Raw genomic sequence first — 16,042 nt, 5'->3', positions numbered from 1 at the left:
TTTTCGACACATTCGACCCCCCTTTTCTTTCCTCTACCACCCAGAAGGCTATTTAAAAACTTTTTTTTTTTTTTAAAACACCACTCAGCCTTTTGTCAATGTTTAAAAGCAACACGAAACTTGGGCTTCAGATTTCTTTTAAAAAGCCCGAGACACACCTGAGCTCACACTTTAGGGACGAATAGATGTTAATGGTGGTCTATAATCTTGCAGCTCAACAATTGCTTCATCGGCAGCTAGCAGGGATGATGCTATGTGTCGGAATGAACTGCACGTGTTGGTTTAAACCGTAGATAGACACAAAAAGCTGGAGTAACTCAGTGGGTCAGGCAGCATCTCTGGAGAGAAGGAATGGGTGACATTTTTTGTGGGCCGAGTCTTAGTTTAGTTTTAGAGATACAGTGTGGAAACAGGCCCTTCAGCCCACCGAGTTAGTGCTGACCAGCAATCCTCGTACACTAACACTATCCTACACACAATTTTTTACAATTATACCAAGCCAATTAACCTGCAAACCTTTGCGTCTTTGGAATGTGGGAGGAAACCGGAGCACCCGGAGAGATCCCATGAGGTCACGGGGAGAACGTACAAACTCTGTACAGACATTACCCGTAGTCAGGATCGAACCCAGGTCTCTGGCGCTGTGAGGCAGCAACTCTACCGCTGTGCCACCGTGACTGAGGCTGAGTTACTCCAGCACTTTGTGTCCTCCTAGATATAGATGGTTGACTGTGGCAAGATTCTAAAGCTAGATGTTTAGAAAGGCAGCACGGTGGCGCAGCGGTAGAGTTGCTGTCTTGCAGCGTCAGTGACCCGGGTTCACTCCGGACTACGGGTGCTGTCTGTGTGGAGTTTGTTCGTTCTCCCTGTGACCGCGTGGGCTTTCTCCGGGTGCTCCGGTTTCTTCCCACACTCCAAAGACGTACAGGTTTATAGAGTTAATTGGCTTTGGTAAAACATGTAAATTGTGCAGGTTTGTAGGTTAATTGGCTTCTGTAAGTTGTCCCTAGTGTGTAGGATGGAACTGGTGTATGGGTGATCGATGGTCGGCATGGACTCGGTGAGCCCTAGAGCTTGCTTCAACGCTGTATCTCTAAAAACTAAATAGTTGAACTAACTCGTGAGAGAAGAATTGTGTTATTTGGGTCAATTGCTGGTGAGATAGATCGCTCTGATGTTTACCATATGGGGAAACTAATTTTAGATATTACTGTTGTATATGCACAGTTCACTGGAGTTATTAAGCTCTCTCACAGTCCAGGGATTCAAACAAAAAAGGTTTCACAAAGATGGTTGATTGATTCACATTCGCATTTGTTTTGCTTCACATGTGTTTTCACCACTAAAGTAGCTCGCGATACTCAAGTTGACTCTTTAGTCAGAGGGTGGCGAATCTGCGGAATTCAACGGAAATATTTAAGAACCAAGAATATCTAAATAAAGTGAAGCGCAAAATCTGTCCATTGTAATGCATAATTTATCCATTGCTACTGCAAAGTTGTCAAAGTAGAAGCAGAGGGTGGAAAGGAGAAATGTGGAAAAATACATCCGGGTGGTGAATCTGTGGAATTCTTTGCCACAGACGGCTATGGAGGCCAAGTTAATGGATATTTTTAAGGCAGAGATAGATATATTTCTTGATTATAGACAGTAGACAATAGGTGCAGGAGTAGGCCAATCGGCCCTTCGAGCCAGCACCGCCATTCAATGTGATCATGGGTGATCATCCCCAATCAGTAACCCGTTCCTGCCTTCTCCCCATATCCCCTGACTCCGCTATCTTTAAGAGCCCTATCTAGCTCTCTCTTGAAAGCATCCAGAGAACCGGCCGCCACCGCCCTCTGAGGCAGAGAATTCCACAGACTCACAAATCTCTGTGAGAAAAAGTGTTTCCTCGTCTCCATTCTAAATGGCTTACTCCTTATTCTTAAACTGTGGCCCCTGGTTCTGGACTCCCCCAACATCGGGAACATGTTTCCAGCCTCCAGCGTGTCCAAACCCGTGATTAGTGTGGGTGTCAGAGGTTGTGGGGAGAAGGCAGGAAAATGGGGTTAGGAGGAAGAGATAGGTCAGTCATGATTGAATGGCGGAGTAGACTTAATGGGCCGAATGGCCTAATTCTGCTCCTATCACATGAACTTGACTCCTTCTTGTAGCCGAGTTGGAATGAAAACTTCTTTAAATGTGACGCATTTAAAAATGAAATGCTGTGTGGTGCATTCTATTGGATTGGGATTCTAACTGTATTCATCCCTAAGGGCTAACCAATGAAAGATTTATGATTTGATCACTATTATAAGTGCCTTGTAATTTAGTTACAACTGGACTGTTGTTCAATTGAATTATATTGTTGCTAAACCAAGACATTGGACTTTTAAAATATCTAAACTGAGAACTGAGCTTCACTGCTTTAGTTCGGCACGGTGGCGCAGCGGTAGAGTTGCTGCCATACAGCACCAGAGACCCGGGTTCAATCCTGACCACGGGTGCTGTCTCTGTGGAGTTTGTACGTTCTCCCCGTGACCGCGTGGGTTTTCTCCGGGTGCTCCGGTTTCTTCCCACACTCCAAAGACGTACAGGTTTGTAGAGTTAATTGGCTTTGGTAAAAAAATGTAGTGTGCAGGTTTGTAGGTTAATTGGCTTCTGTGAGTTGTCCCTAGTGTGTAAGACGGAACTAGGTGATCGATGGCCAGCATGGACTCGGTGGGCCTAAGAGCTGTATCCTTCAATGCTGTATCTCTAAAAACAAATCACTCACGACCATACAGGCGTCACCCCATGACATGTCGACACGTGACGCTTGTATGGTCGTGAGTAGTCGCTCAAAGAGTCGTACCTTTTTCTGGTCGCCACTGAATTTTCAACATGTTGAACATTTTCGGCGACTTGCGGCGACTATGGCGGGTGCCGGCAGTCGCCGAGAATATCGCGTACGTGGGACAGGCCCTTTAATGTCTGCATCTTATGATTTTTCAGGACAGGGCACGTGGTCTTTGAGTTTAGACTTTACAGTTGACTTTAGGGATAGCGCAGAAACACGGCCTTCGGCCTACTTTGTCCACGCCGACCAACGATCACCGTGTGCACTAACTAACACACTCGGGACAATTTACAGTCTTTGTTTACTGACGCCAACTAACCTACAAACCTGCACGTCTTTGGAGTGTGGGAGGAAACCGGAGCGCCCGGAGAAAACCCACGTGGTCACGGGAAGAACGTACAAATTCCGTATCGAGTTTTCTCCGGGTGCTCCGGTTTCCTTTCACATTCCATGACTTGTAGGTTGGTATGTTAATTGGCTTCTGTAAATTGTCCCTAGTGTGTAGGGTGGAACTAGTGCACGAGTAATCGCAGGTCGGCACAGACTTGGTGGGTTGAAACGCCTTGTTTCCACTTTATTTCTCTGAGCTAAACTAATTTGTGATTGTAAATCGCCCTTCCTTCCAGTGCATTTACATTGATACTATATTCCTACCTCTTTGCAAAACACATCACATTGTTTTGTTAAACATCAACTGCCTCATCTCAACCCATTTCATCCCCTTTATCTTAAACAGAAAATATAATAACCAGTTGTCCAGTGTAATATCTGTTCATTCAGACACTCATTTCCTGCTCGTTATTAACAACTACTGTATATTGTTGTAACAAGCTTCATTCAGCCTGAACCAACATGATGGATATGAACGGCATGGGAGATCCTTCTTCCCCCTGTGGCTATCAAACAGTACAACTCCTGCCACTTCTGTCGTGGGGTAGACTGACTCCCTCCCCCACCCCCCCCCCCCCCCTGTTTCATGTATCTTGTTGTGTTTTATGAATGTTGGCAGACCAATTTTCCTCTGGGAATAAATGGAGTTCTATCGTATCGTATCATATGGAGGGATAAGGACCACACGCGGGCAGGTGGGACTAGTGTAGCTGGGACATGTTGGCCGGTGTGGGCAAGTTGGGCCGAAGGGCCTGTTTCCACACTGTATCACTCTATGATGTTGCCCAGTTTATTTTCTTTAAGCAAGCAGACCAGATTCCCTTCATTTTTGCAGGTTTAAATCTGAATCTAAAGGATCAGAGAAGGGGTTGTTTCATTTGTTCGTGCCTGTGTGTTTCAGCCTTGGGATACAGTTGAATCGACATTTTTGTTTTGTGTGATTTATTCAGGTGAGAGCAACCCAGCTAACCTGAAATTCAACTTAAACATAAAAACGACCTGGCAAAACTTGCTTCACAAGTGAGCAGATAATGAGCTCCTCTTTGAACGCGCTCTCTAGCCCACCTGTACCCCAGGGCTATCAGCCCTCCATCCTCGTGTCTGTTGACGTTGCTTGTGACTTGGCCTGTTTCTCACTGTCTCATATCAAACTTCAGCCTCCAGCTCCCTGCCCTTCCTTCATCTGAGATCTTTGACTGTGCATTTGTTTTATTTAAATGCTGGTCGTTGCTTCTCCGTGTGTTTTAAGACATAGAACGGTAGGCGGCATGGTGGCGCAGCGGTAGAGTCGAGTCAAGTCAAATTTATTTATATAGCACATTTAAAAAACAACTCTCGTTGGCCAAAGTGCTTTACATTTGTTATAAGAATAGTATAAACAAACAAACTACATACATATATACATGTAGCCCTCGCTCAGTGGACGTCAGGAAAGGCTTGGGAGTATAGATAAGTTTTTAGTCTTGACTTAACGGAGTCGATGGAGGGGGCAGTTCTGATGGGAAGGGGGATGCTGTTCCACAGTCTAGGAGCTGCAACCGCAAAGGCACGGTCGCCCCTAAGCTTATGCCTAGACCGCGGGATATTCAGCAGCCCCAAGTCGGCCGATCTGAGGGACCTGGAGGTGGAGTGGTGGGTGAGTCGCTTCATCAGAGGGAAAATACATTTGATTATTGGCCAAGCGGTTCAAGAGTGTTTTATTGTCACATGTCCAGAAACGGAACAATGAAATTCTTACTTGCAGCAGCGCAGTAGATATGAAAACATAGTACTCTGTAAATACGTAATAAACAACACATAAAGATTCAGTATCTATCCCTCCGTCTCTCCGTCTCTGTATAGATATGGACTTTCAGGTTGTGGTAGAATTGAAACATATAAGATTGTTAAGGGCTTGGACACGCTCCAGGCAGGAAACATGTTCCCGATGGTGGGGGAGACCAGAACCAGGGGCCACAGTTTAAGAATAAGGAGTAAGCCATTTAGAACGGACACGAGGAAACACTTTTTCTCACAGAAAGTGGTGAGTCTGTGGAATTCTCTGCCTCTGAGGGCGGTGGAGGCAGGTTCTCTGGATGCTTTCAAGAGAGAGCTAGATAGGGCTCTTAAAAAATAGTGGAGTTCTTAAAAATATGGGGAGAAGGCAGGAACGGGGTACTGATTGGGAATGATCAGCCATGATCACATTGAATGGCGGTGCTGGCTCGAAGGGCCGAATGGACTACTCCTGAACCTATTGTCTATTGTCTATAATGATTCAGTTGCCTGATAACAGCTGGGGAAGAAACTGTCCGTGAATCTGGAGGTGTGTTTTCACAATTCTATACCTTTTGCCTGATGGGAGAGGGGAGAAGAGGGAGTGGCCAATGCACAATAATAGCAAAACTCACATTAATACTCCAAAGACACAAATAATGTCCCGTCTATGTAGTTGCGAGCTTATTTGCAGGTTGTGATGTTTAATAGCCTGATGGCTGTAGGGAAGAAGCTGCTTCTGAACCTGGATTTTACAGTTTTTAGGCTCCTGTACCTTCTTCCCGATGGCAGGGGTGAAGTGAGCGTGTGGCCAGGGTAGTGTGGGTCTCTGATGAAGCTGGCTGCCTTTCTGAGGCAGCCTCCTATATTTTATGTTCCCGTGAATGACACTGCAGCAGATAAAGTCCTTGCCAATTATCTCAGCCTTGGCCCTTAAAAACGCATTGTGCCGTTATCTAATTAAGGTTCCTCTGCCCTGTGGCTGACCCAGTTTAGTACAATCTACCTCAAGATGTCCTTTTGCTTCAAGTTGGTTAAACTGTCTGATTACCGCACCCTAATTGTGATCTCACTGGGCGAGAGAGAATTTGCCATTCCTTCAGCCTGGGCTGCATCTGTTAAATTATTCCCCTGATACAAAGTTATTGGATTTTCACACTTTATTTTAAGGCGATTACTCTGCCTGAGCTTACAGCATGATGGTCGCACTTAATAAGTGTTTTTATTACTAAGCTTTTAGCCATAATATATGGCCTATTGGCTGCTCTAAACATGGTATTAGTTACATCTTTTGAATGTTGCAAGTGCGACCCCTTGAATAGTTTCATAAAATAATTACGTGCTACATGTTCGGAGGCTTAAATATATCCCGAGAAAGCACTGGCTTCAAGATGGAAAGAAATTTAGTTTCCAGATGTGAGCTTCAAGCTGGTGAATATTTCATACTTATTGGAACGTTCAAATATGAAATCTCATTTACAGATTCCTTGCCTTGACAGGGAATATCCGCCAATCTCATCCAGTTGAATGAGTACTTTGTGCCGTTCCTTCAAAAGGTTTTGAAGAGCTTTGCCAGACGTGGAGACGAGCTTGTTGCTTGTTCTGGCCCAGGTTCCCATAGCAAGAGTATATGGGAGCCTAATTCAGATTCAAAACCCTGAGGATGTCGTCAGAGCCGTTTTATATGTTTCCGTCAAGACCTCCCATGCACTTCACAGCCATTGAGTTGCTTTTGAAGTATCGTAACATGAAAAGCGATTTGCATAGCCACAGCAGAGTGGCACAGTGGTGCACAGCAGTGAAGATGGGTCCCGACCCGAAACTTCACCCATCCTTTTTCTCCAGAGATGTTGCCTGACCCGCTGCGTTACTCCAGCATTTTGTCGTCTGTCTTTGGTATAAACCAGCATCTGCAGTTCTTTGTATCTGTGGCGGTAGTGCTGCAGCCTCACAGCACCGGGGACCCGGGTTCGATACTGACCTCGGGTGCTGTCTGTGCGGAGTTTGCACGTTCTCCCTGTGACCACGTGGATCTTTCCTGGATGCTCCGGTTTCCTCCCACACTCCAAAGATGTGCAGGATAGTTGGTTAATTGGCTTCTGTGAGTTTGTCCCTTGTGTGTAGGATAGAACTAGCGTACGGGGTGATTTGTCGGTACGGACTCGGTGGGCCGAAGGGCCAATTTCCACGCTGCATCTCGAAACTAACCTAAACTAAACCAAGTAATGTGCGAATGGCTGGATAATCTGGTTCAGTGTCGCTGGTTAGGGAGTAAATACTGGCCCGATCTCTGGGAAGATCTTTCTCATTTTTCTTTCTTTCTTTTAAAATCCTTTTATTGGGTTTTTTCCCCAAAAAAAAGCAAAAATAAAACATTAAAAAACAGAGCAAAAAGAATAATGATAAACAAAACAATGGTATTGATACATAGGGATCAGGATTACATTAATAACAGGTATAACCTAATATAACCTAATTTTCAAATTGTCCATGGGACCTTTACTCGCCTGAGAGCAGATGAGGTCTTGCTTTAATGACATGAAATAATGACATAAAAAGGCAAAACACAGCCTGTTTTATTACCATTTGGGAAATGTCAACACTCTTTATTTTCTGCTGGAGCATTTTTTTTTCCTTTTGAAGATGAACAGCTGGAGCTAAAATATAAGCAGAACATGCCAGAAATACTCAGCAGGTCAGGCAGCCACTGTGGAGCAAGGAACAAAATTAATGTTTCAGGGTGGTGACCTTTCATCAGATCTCTCTCCAGGACTGTGACCTCCCCTGCTGATAGCTCCAGCATTTTCTATTTATTTTAAAATTATTATTGCCAGTGTTCCCCCATATTTTGTATAAGTGCCAGCGCTGATAGTTTCCAGCCTCCTCCACTGCTAATAGGCTTGGCTTGGTTTGGTTTAATTTAGTTGAGTTTCGAGAGTCTGTGCCGACCAGCGATCCCCTGCACACTAACACTATCCTACACACACTAGGGACAATTTACATTTATACCAAGCCAATCAACCTACAAGCCTGCACGTCTTTGGAGTGTGGGAGGAAACCGGAGATCTCGGAGAAAACCCACGCAGGTCACGGGGGGGAAATACAAACTCCTTACAGACAGCGCCCGTAGTCAGGATCGAACCCGGGTCTCCATTTGGTGGCTGAGCAAAGATTTACATTGATGTAAAACAATTAGCTATTGTCATGTCCCTGCCGTAGTGGTACGGTGGCGCAGTAGATGCCTTACTGCGCCAGAGACCTCGGTACATGTGAAAATAAAGTACCACTGAACCACAAATACAGTCCGAAGAGGTGACCTGACATGAAACGTTTCCCTTCCATTTTCCTCCACAGATGCTGCCTGACCCACTGAGTTCTTCCAGCACTTTCTATTTTACTCATGATTTCAGCATCTGCACAGTCTCGTGCAACTCCACTGATACAGAGCCTTTAATGATAAGTTCATAAGTCATAGGACTTATGTGCACAATTAGGCCATTCGGCCCATCGAATCTACTGCTCCGGTTCAGTCTGAAGAAGGGGTTCGACCCGAAACGTTGCTTATTTCCTTTGCTCCATAGATGCTGCCGCAAACGCTGAGTTTCTCCAGCACTTTTGTGTACTCCACCATTCGATCAGAAGTGAGAGGAGTAGACTTAGACCATTCCGCCCATCGAGTCTATACTGCCAATCAATGATGGCTGATCTGTCTCTCCCTCCTAACGCCATTCTCCTGCCTTCTCCCCATAATCTCTGACACCCGCACTAATCAAGAATCTATCTATCTCTGCCTTAAAGATATCCACCGACTTGGCCTCCACAGCCTTGTGTGGCAAGAATTCCACAGATTCACAAATCATTCCAGAGAAGATGGCAATGAAAGCTTCCATGCCATGAATGTGTGAAGCACTTCCATACGATGCAAGCTGGAGCTGTGTACTCAGCATCTCACAGCGTGGCTGCTGTCTTGAAGCGATCTTTCAAGAGCTAATAACTGCAGTGTTCGTTCTGCAATCTCTTTGTGTGTGTGTGTGTTTAAGAGTTGAAAAGGAAAATCCCTCCTCTCTCTTCTGAGACATCCCAGTTGTTTTCACGATGTTCTTTATATCTTCTCTCGGGCATTACTGACAGAGCTCTCTTTTTTCAGCTGTACCTGGCGGTAGTCTGGACATTTGAGATCTACATGCTCCCACTTGCACTACTGATGATCCTTGCCTGGAACTACATCCAGATTGCCCGAGGAAAAGTCGTCAGCCATCAGTACCTGGTGAGTTATTCATCGACCCCTCTCGCTCCAGCCGAGCATGGCCACGCTTCTAAAAATTCGCTGCATGATGAAGCAGTGGTAGAGTTGCTGCCTCACAGCGCCAGAGTCCCAGGTTCGACCCTGACCACGGGTGCTGTCTGTGCGGAGTTTGTACGTTCTCCCCGTGACCTGCGTGGGTTTTCTCCAGGCGCTCTGGATTCCTCCCACACTCAAAGTCTTGCAAGATTGTAGGTTAGTTGGCTTCAGCAAAACTATAAATTGTCCCTAGTGTGTAACATAGTGCTGGTATACAGGGATCACCGGTCAGCACGGACTCGGTGGGCCGAAGGGCCTGTTTCCGCAATGTATCTTTAAACTAAACTAAACACTCCCACATTCAAAAGATGTGCAGGTTTGCAGGTTAATTGACTTCTATTAAAAAAAATGTATTCCTATGTGTGCAGGTTAGAACTAGTGTATGGGTTGGCATGGAGTTAGTGCTGTATCATTAAACTAAACTCGAGCCTTTGTATTGGTGAATGTGCTGATCAGAATAAAAAATGCCAAACCCTCAGATTCAAGCTTTACTTTTAGACTCTATACAGCACGGAAACAGGCCCTTCGGCCCACTGGGTCCGTGCTTTCCACTGACCATACACCATCACTACCCTACACACACGGGACAATTTTTACAATTTTACAGAAACCAATTAACCTGCGAACCTGTACACCTTTGGAGTGTGGGAGGAAACCAGAGCACCCGGAGAAAACCCACGTGGTCACGGTGGGAACATACAAACTCCGTACCTGCCAGCACACGTAGTCAGAATCAAGGCCAGGTCTCTGACACTGTGACGCAGCAACTCTACCACTGCACCACTGTGTAGCCACATTTAGAGTATTGCAGGTACACAAAATTGCTGGGGAAACTCAGCGGGTGCAGCAGCATCTATGGAGCGAAGGAAATAGGCGACGTTTCGGGCCGAAACCCTTCTTCAGAGTATTAGAGTATTGTGTTCAGTTTTGGACGCCATGTCATCGGAAAGATGTTGTCAAGCTGGAAAGGGGGCAGAGAAGATTTACAAGGATGTAGTCAGGACTTGCGGGTCTGAGCTATGGGGAGAGGTTGAGCAAGCTAGGACTCTATTCCTTGGAGTGCAGGAGGATGAGGGGGTGATCTTATAGAGAAGTATAAAGTCATGTGAGGAATAGATTAGCAGAGGCTCAGAGTCTCTTGCCCGGAGTTGGGGAATCGAGAACCAGAGGGCTTAGGTTTAAGGTGAAGGGGGAAAGATTCAATAGGAATCTGAGTGGTACCTTTTTCACACGAAGGGCAGTGGGTGTATGGAACGAGCTGCCAGAGGAGGTAGTTGAGGCGGGTACTAACGTACTAGGAACCATTTAGACAGGTACATGGATAGGACAGGTTTAGAGAGATATATGGGCCAAATGCAGGCAAGTGGAACAAGTGTAGATGGGAGGTAGACAAAAATGCTGGAGAAACTCAGCGGGTGCAACAGCATGTATGGAGCGAAGGAAATAGGCAACGTTTCGTCCCGAAACGTTGCCTATTTCCTTCGCTCCATAGATGCTGCTGCACCCGCTGAGTTTCTCCAGCATTTATGTGTACCTTCGATTTTCCAGCATCTGCAGTTCCTTCTTAAACACAAGTGTAGATGAGACATGTTGGTCGATGAGGGCAAGTTGGGCCGATGGGCCTGCTTCTAAGCTGTATCACTGTGACTATAACCTGATCCAGGCCCATCCACATTTTGGATTTGTTCCAGATGGGCATTAACCCAGAATTAAATGTGTTTTGCCATTAGAAGAAAACATTTGCAATTCGAATAACGAGGTTTCTTTTTGTTTTGGTCTTGAATGTCAGGAGTATGAAGATGTGGATGGAGATGATGACGAGGATGATGATGAGAAGGTAATGGAAAACTGGTCCAATTATTTCTGTACAAGAACAAGTTTCTTTTATGGTTGAAACATTTTAACTGTTTATTACTTAAAAACCCATTGCTGTGATTTCATTTTCTGATCCTCAACCAATTCTCGTTGTGTACGACATCGTTGAAATGAGGTTTTTGGCAGCAAACTAGTTTTGGCTTAAGTACATTAACATAAACTCGGCTGATGTGGAGGATAAGCTGAAAGGAACACTCTGTTTAATATTTCGGGTCATGTCGAAACCTTATCTTTAAGCTGAAACCCGTCCTAATTGGATAGAGTGCATATCTTTTAGCAAGTTTTCAAATGTTAATTAGTACCTCTATCTGAGAGTGTTGCTAAATTATTTTGCTATTCCTAGTTTTCCTTTGATAAAAAGACTAACAAGAGAGTGATTTTGATTTGGAACTCACTGCCTTATATGTGTAGGAGGGAACTGCAGGTGCTGGTTTACACCGAAGATAGACACAAAATGCTGGAGTAACTCAATGGGACAGGCAGCATCTCTGGAGGAATGGGTGACGTTTTGTGCCGAGACTCTTCTTCACACCCTGAAGACTTCTGAAGAAGGGTCTCGACCCGAAACGTCACCTATTCCTTCCTTCCAGAGATGCTGCCTGTCCGGCTGAGTTGCTCCAGCATTTTGTGTCCTCCTTCGGTGTAAACCAGCATCTGCAGTTCCCTCCTACATGTTTCAATGTTTCAATGGGGCTTTGTTGTCACATGTGCTATTGTCACAGTATAGTAATGCCATACTTAAGCATGGTCAGGTCTGGGGGAGTTTTCCCCGCCACGGGTACCATGTAATCCCGTGCTACCTGCTCCATGGTCGGATAGTCGGTGACTAAACCGTCTCCCCCACCTGGTTTGCCAGGTGAGGAGGGGGCTGTGGACCCCCAGCAGGACCAAAAACAAGACCTGTCAAAGGGCGGATGAGCTCCTAGCGAGCCAACGGCCATCCACACTTCAGTAGAAGTTGCGATCACTGTCGTACACGGCATTGTAGGGAATGATGATAAAGCACGCACACACCAAAATCGGGGGGTAATGCCTGTTTGGTCGTGAGTAGCCACCCAAAGAGTCGTACCTTTTTCAGGTTGCCGCTGGATTTTCAACACGTTGAAAATTTTCGGTGACCTGCTGCGACTATGACGGATGCCGGTAAGTCGCCGAAAAAAATTGGGTAAGTGGGACAGGCCCTTTAGTGTACACTGAACGACACAGTGAAGTGCTGTAATTTGTTCAAGTGGGATTTTTTTGTGCAGCAAAATTCCTTCCATGTTTATTCTTACGACTCTCACTACAGTTTGCCTCGCTGAGGTCAGAGTTTGCTTGTTTACCACGTCTGATAACCTGAAACACAGATTGTGTCAATTGACCTTGTTCATTCTTTTAACACCAGCCTGTAAACCTGGGTCAATGCCTTTTGGTCTGTCACTGCAATGCATCTCCAATTGAAACCCCCTCTATGTAACACTTAAACGCCTCTACGTTCAAAACGGCTGAAGATTCAAGTCAGCCTTTGGAAATGCAAACTTGCTCTCTCACCCGGAAGCTTGCTCATCACGGAATGCTCATAAAATCAGGGTAGATTTATAAGGATCAGGTTCAAAGGGGCTTTCCCTACTGTTGCTGTTCCAACATTTTTGTGAGTGAGTTGGAAACAGCAGCTCGAATCCAGTGGCTTAGTTTAGCTTACCTTAGAGATACAGCGCGGAGACAGGCCCTTCAGCCCATCGAGCCTGCGCCGACCATCGATCCCCATACACTAGCAATGTTACAAAATTTTGAGATTTTAAAAATCAAGTCTGTAATTTATCCCATCAGATAAAGCATAAAAATAAGTTTAATTTGACACCTAATTCACTTTCATATCTCAAGTATTTAAAAAGTTATGGCCATTTTCATACTCGGAAATGAGCATCTTGTTCCCTATTGATTTTCTATGGACATAACAAAAAAGTTGTGATCGTGAACAGTCAAAAGCCCATAACTTTCTTAAAAATTAAGAGAACTGAATGAAATTTTCAGTTATCATAGATTGAAGCATTCTGAAACAAATATAAAATAATCTTACTTGGATGACCTGAAATTAAAGCATATAATTAGTTAGTTACCTAATTGTAGCTAATTTCAGACTTCAATTACTAGATCTAAACATCTATCCATTTCTTAATAAATTATTAACATTTTTAAATAGCCTAAATGTCCAAATAATATTCACAAATAATTCACAATAAAACATGATTTTTAAATCTCATTTACATTAATTTATAGACCAAATGGAAGGAATTTAGTGTTCAATTGCTGTAAATAAATGCCCATTTAAATCAGCTTTCCAGTGGGTCCCTGTGGAACGCGCTGGTTTAGAACGTTCACATTGCGGTAGATTTGTGCCCCAAATGCCCAGAAAAATACTGCGGGATATAATGGGCCCAAAATGAGCTACTCGCAATATTAAATTTTGTATAAAGGGATCTTTAGAAGCCCTTTTTAATGTAAAAATATACAACCTAACTTCTGCTATTTGCTTTATGAGACCCTGCAGTTGCTGGCGGTCGCGGGTTTAGAGATTGATTTTTAAACTACTATAACTATTATACGAGGCCTTTAAACCTAATAATAGCTTTTGCGACGGGGTCTTCCAGCGATTTTTCGTTAATAATTAACTAGGCTGAACATCTTCGATTTGAACAGCCTAGAGAAAATCGCGTTTTAAACCCGCCCCCTCTAAACGGCGCCAAAATCGCGCACACCCGCAACGGCAGATTTTCAAAGACGCTTCAGGTAGGCTTTGCAACATACCTACATACACTAGTTCTACCCTACACACTAGAGACAATTTACAGAAGCCAATTAATCTACAAACCTGCACGCCCTGAAAATGTGGGAAGAAACCGGAGATCCCGGAGAAAACCCACGCAGGTCAGGGGTAGAACGTACAAACTCCGTACAGACAGCACTGGTGGTCAGGATCGAACCCGGGTCTCTGGCGCTGTGAGGCAGCAACTCTACCGCTGCGCCACCGTGCCACCCTGTTGATAAAGAACTATTTTTGGAACAGATTCTAATGAGCAACCGTCAAGATGATTTGGTCTCCGAGACCAGGATCGATTGTTCTAAACAGTATCAATTGAATGACAGATGCTGTAATACGCGGGTTCAGTGCCTGGTCTGAAGATCCATCTTAGAAACGATTAGGGTTTAAAAAGGTTGATTTAATGTTTTATTTCTCATTAACTGGCAATGTCAGTGGGTCTTTCCTAATGTTAAATGTAATATTAACATAGAAGAAAGCCACATCAAAGGATTATACACAAGTGGGCCGGGCAAAGAGTGCTGCCTCCTTTGCTTTGCATTGCATCCATAACTGTTTGTGAAGATGCTTCAAAACACAAACCTCCTGGGTCTGGGTTTCTTTGTAAGTCTAGCCAAATTATTTAAGCATATTAATTGTCTCATTGACTTCTCAACGCTTGCTTCGGCAAAATCTGATTTTCCGCAGAAGGAACAAACACCAGCTGGTGAAGTAACGAGGGCTAAAAAAATAATTAAAAAATCAAAACGTGTAACTCTAAACCCCAAATAGTCCAGTGATAGTTTATTATTGTCACCGAGGTAAAGTGAATAGCAAAGTTGTTGCTTACTATCCAGTCAGCGGAAAGAATATAGACAATAGACAATAGGTGCAGGAGTAGGCCATTCGGCCCTTCGAGCCAGCACCGTGATCATGGCTGATCATCCCCAATCAGTACCCCATTCCTGCCTTCTCCCCATATCCCCTGACTCCGCTATTTTCAAGAGCCCTATCTAGCTCTCTCTTGAAAGCATCCAGAGAACCTGCCTCCACCGCCCTCTGAGGCAGAGAATTCCACAGACTCACCACTCTCTATGAGAAAAAGTGTTTCCGCGTCTCCGTTCTAAATGGCTTACTCCTTATTGTTAAACTGTGGCCGCTGGTTCTGGACTCCCCCAACAACGGGAACATGTTTCCTGCCTCTAGCATGTCCAAACCCTTAACAATCTTATATGTTTCAATGAGATCTCTCATCCTTCCAAACTCCAGAGTGTACAAGCCCAGCTGCTCCATTCTCTCAGCATATGACATTCCCACCATCCCGGGAATTAACCTTGTAAACCTACGCTGCACTCCCTCATATATATGATTGCCATCAAACCGTTAAATAACTTTTGAGATGCATGTTTTTGCAGTTTTGCTCAGACTAGAGAGAGGTTGCGGGAGGGAAGGATCTTCAAACAGATAACAATGGTTGAGGAGGGTAGAGTTGCTGCCTCACGGCGCTAGAGACCCAGGTTCAATCCTGACTAGGGGTGCTGTCTGTACAGAGTCTGTACGTTCTTCCTGTCACCACGCAGGTTTTCACCGGGTGCTCCGTTTTCATCCAACACTCCACCAAGATGTACAGGTTTGTAGGTTAATTGGCTTTGGTTAAAAAAAAAAAAAAAAATGATTGTCCCTTGTGTGTAGAATAGTGTTAGTGTATGGGGTCGATCACAGGTCGGCACGGGCTTGGTGGGCAGAAGAGCCTGTTTCTGTGCTGCATCTCGAAACTAAACTAAACTACCTAATAGAAGAAATGTTTAGTTTAGTTTAGAGATACAGCACGGAAACAGGCCCTTCAGTTCACCGGGTCCCCACCGACCAGCGAACACACTTATACTATCCTACACACACTAGGGACAGTTTTTACATTCACCAAGCCAATTAACCTGCAAACCTGTACGTCTTTGGAGTGTGGGAGGAAACCGAAGATCTCGGAGAAAACCCACGCAGGCCACGGGGAGAAGGTACAAATTCCGTAGAGACAGCGCCCGTAGTTGGGATCGAACCCGGGTCTCCGGCGCTGCATTCGCTG

At 44.8% G+C, this 16,042-nt stretch overlaps 1 protein-coding gene across 2 annotated transcripts in view; it reads left to right on the top strand.

The window, feature by feature from the left end:
• The window catches only part of mctp2 (multiple C2 and transmembrane domain containing 2), a 186,785-nt gene that overhangs the window by 152,024 nt on the left and 18,719 nt on the right, over window positions 1-16,042 (top strand). For both annotated transcript variants that reach the window (XM_033050709.1, XM_033050708.1), the window contains exons 18-19: window positions 9,114-9,233; window positions 11,098-11,145. In XM_033050709.1, coding sequence (XP_032906600.1) covers window positions 9,114-9,233; window positions 11,098-11,145 — 168 coding nt within the window. The remainder of the gene's footprint in view (window positions 1-9,113; window positions 9,234-11,097; window positions 11,146-16,042) is intronic.

Source organism: Amblyraja radiata, chromosome 34, assembly GCF_010909765.2.
Source record: "Amblyraja radiata isolate CabotCenter1 chromosome 34, sAmbRad1.1.pri, whole genome shotgun sequence".
NCBI classification, from domain to species: domain Eukaryota; kingdom Metazoa; phylum Chordata; class Chondrichthyes; order Rajiformes; family Rajidae; genus Amblyraja; species Amblyraja radiata.
This window is presented reverse-complemented; position numbering and strand designations above follow the sequence as displayed.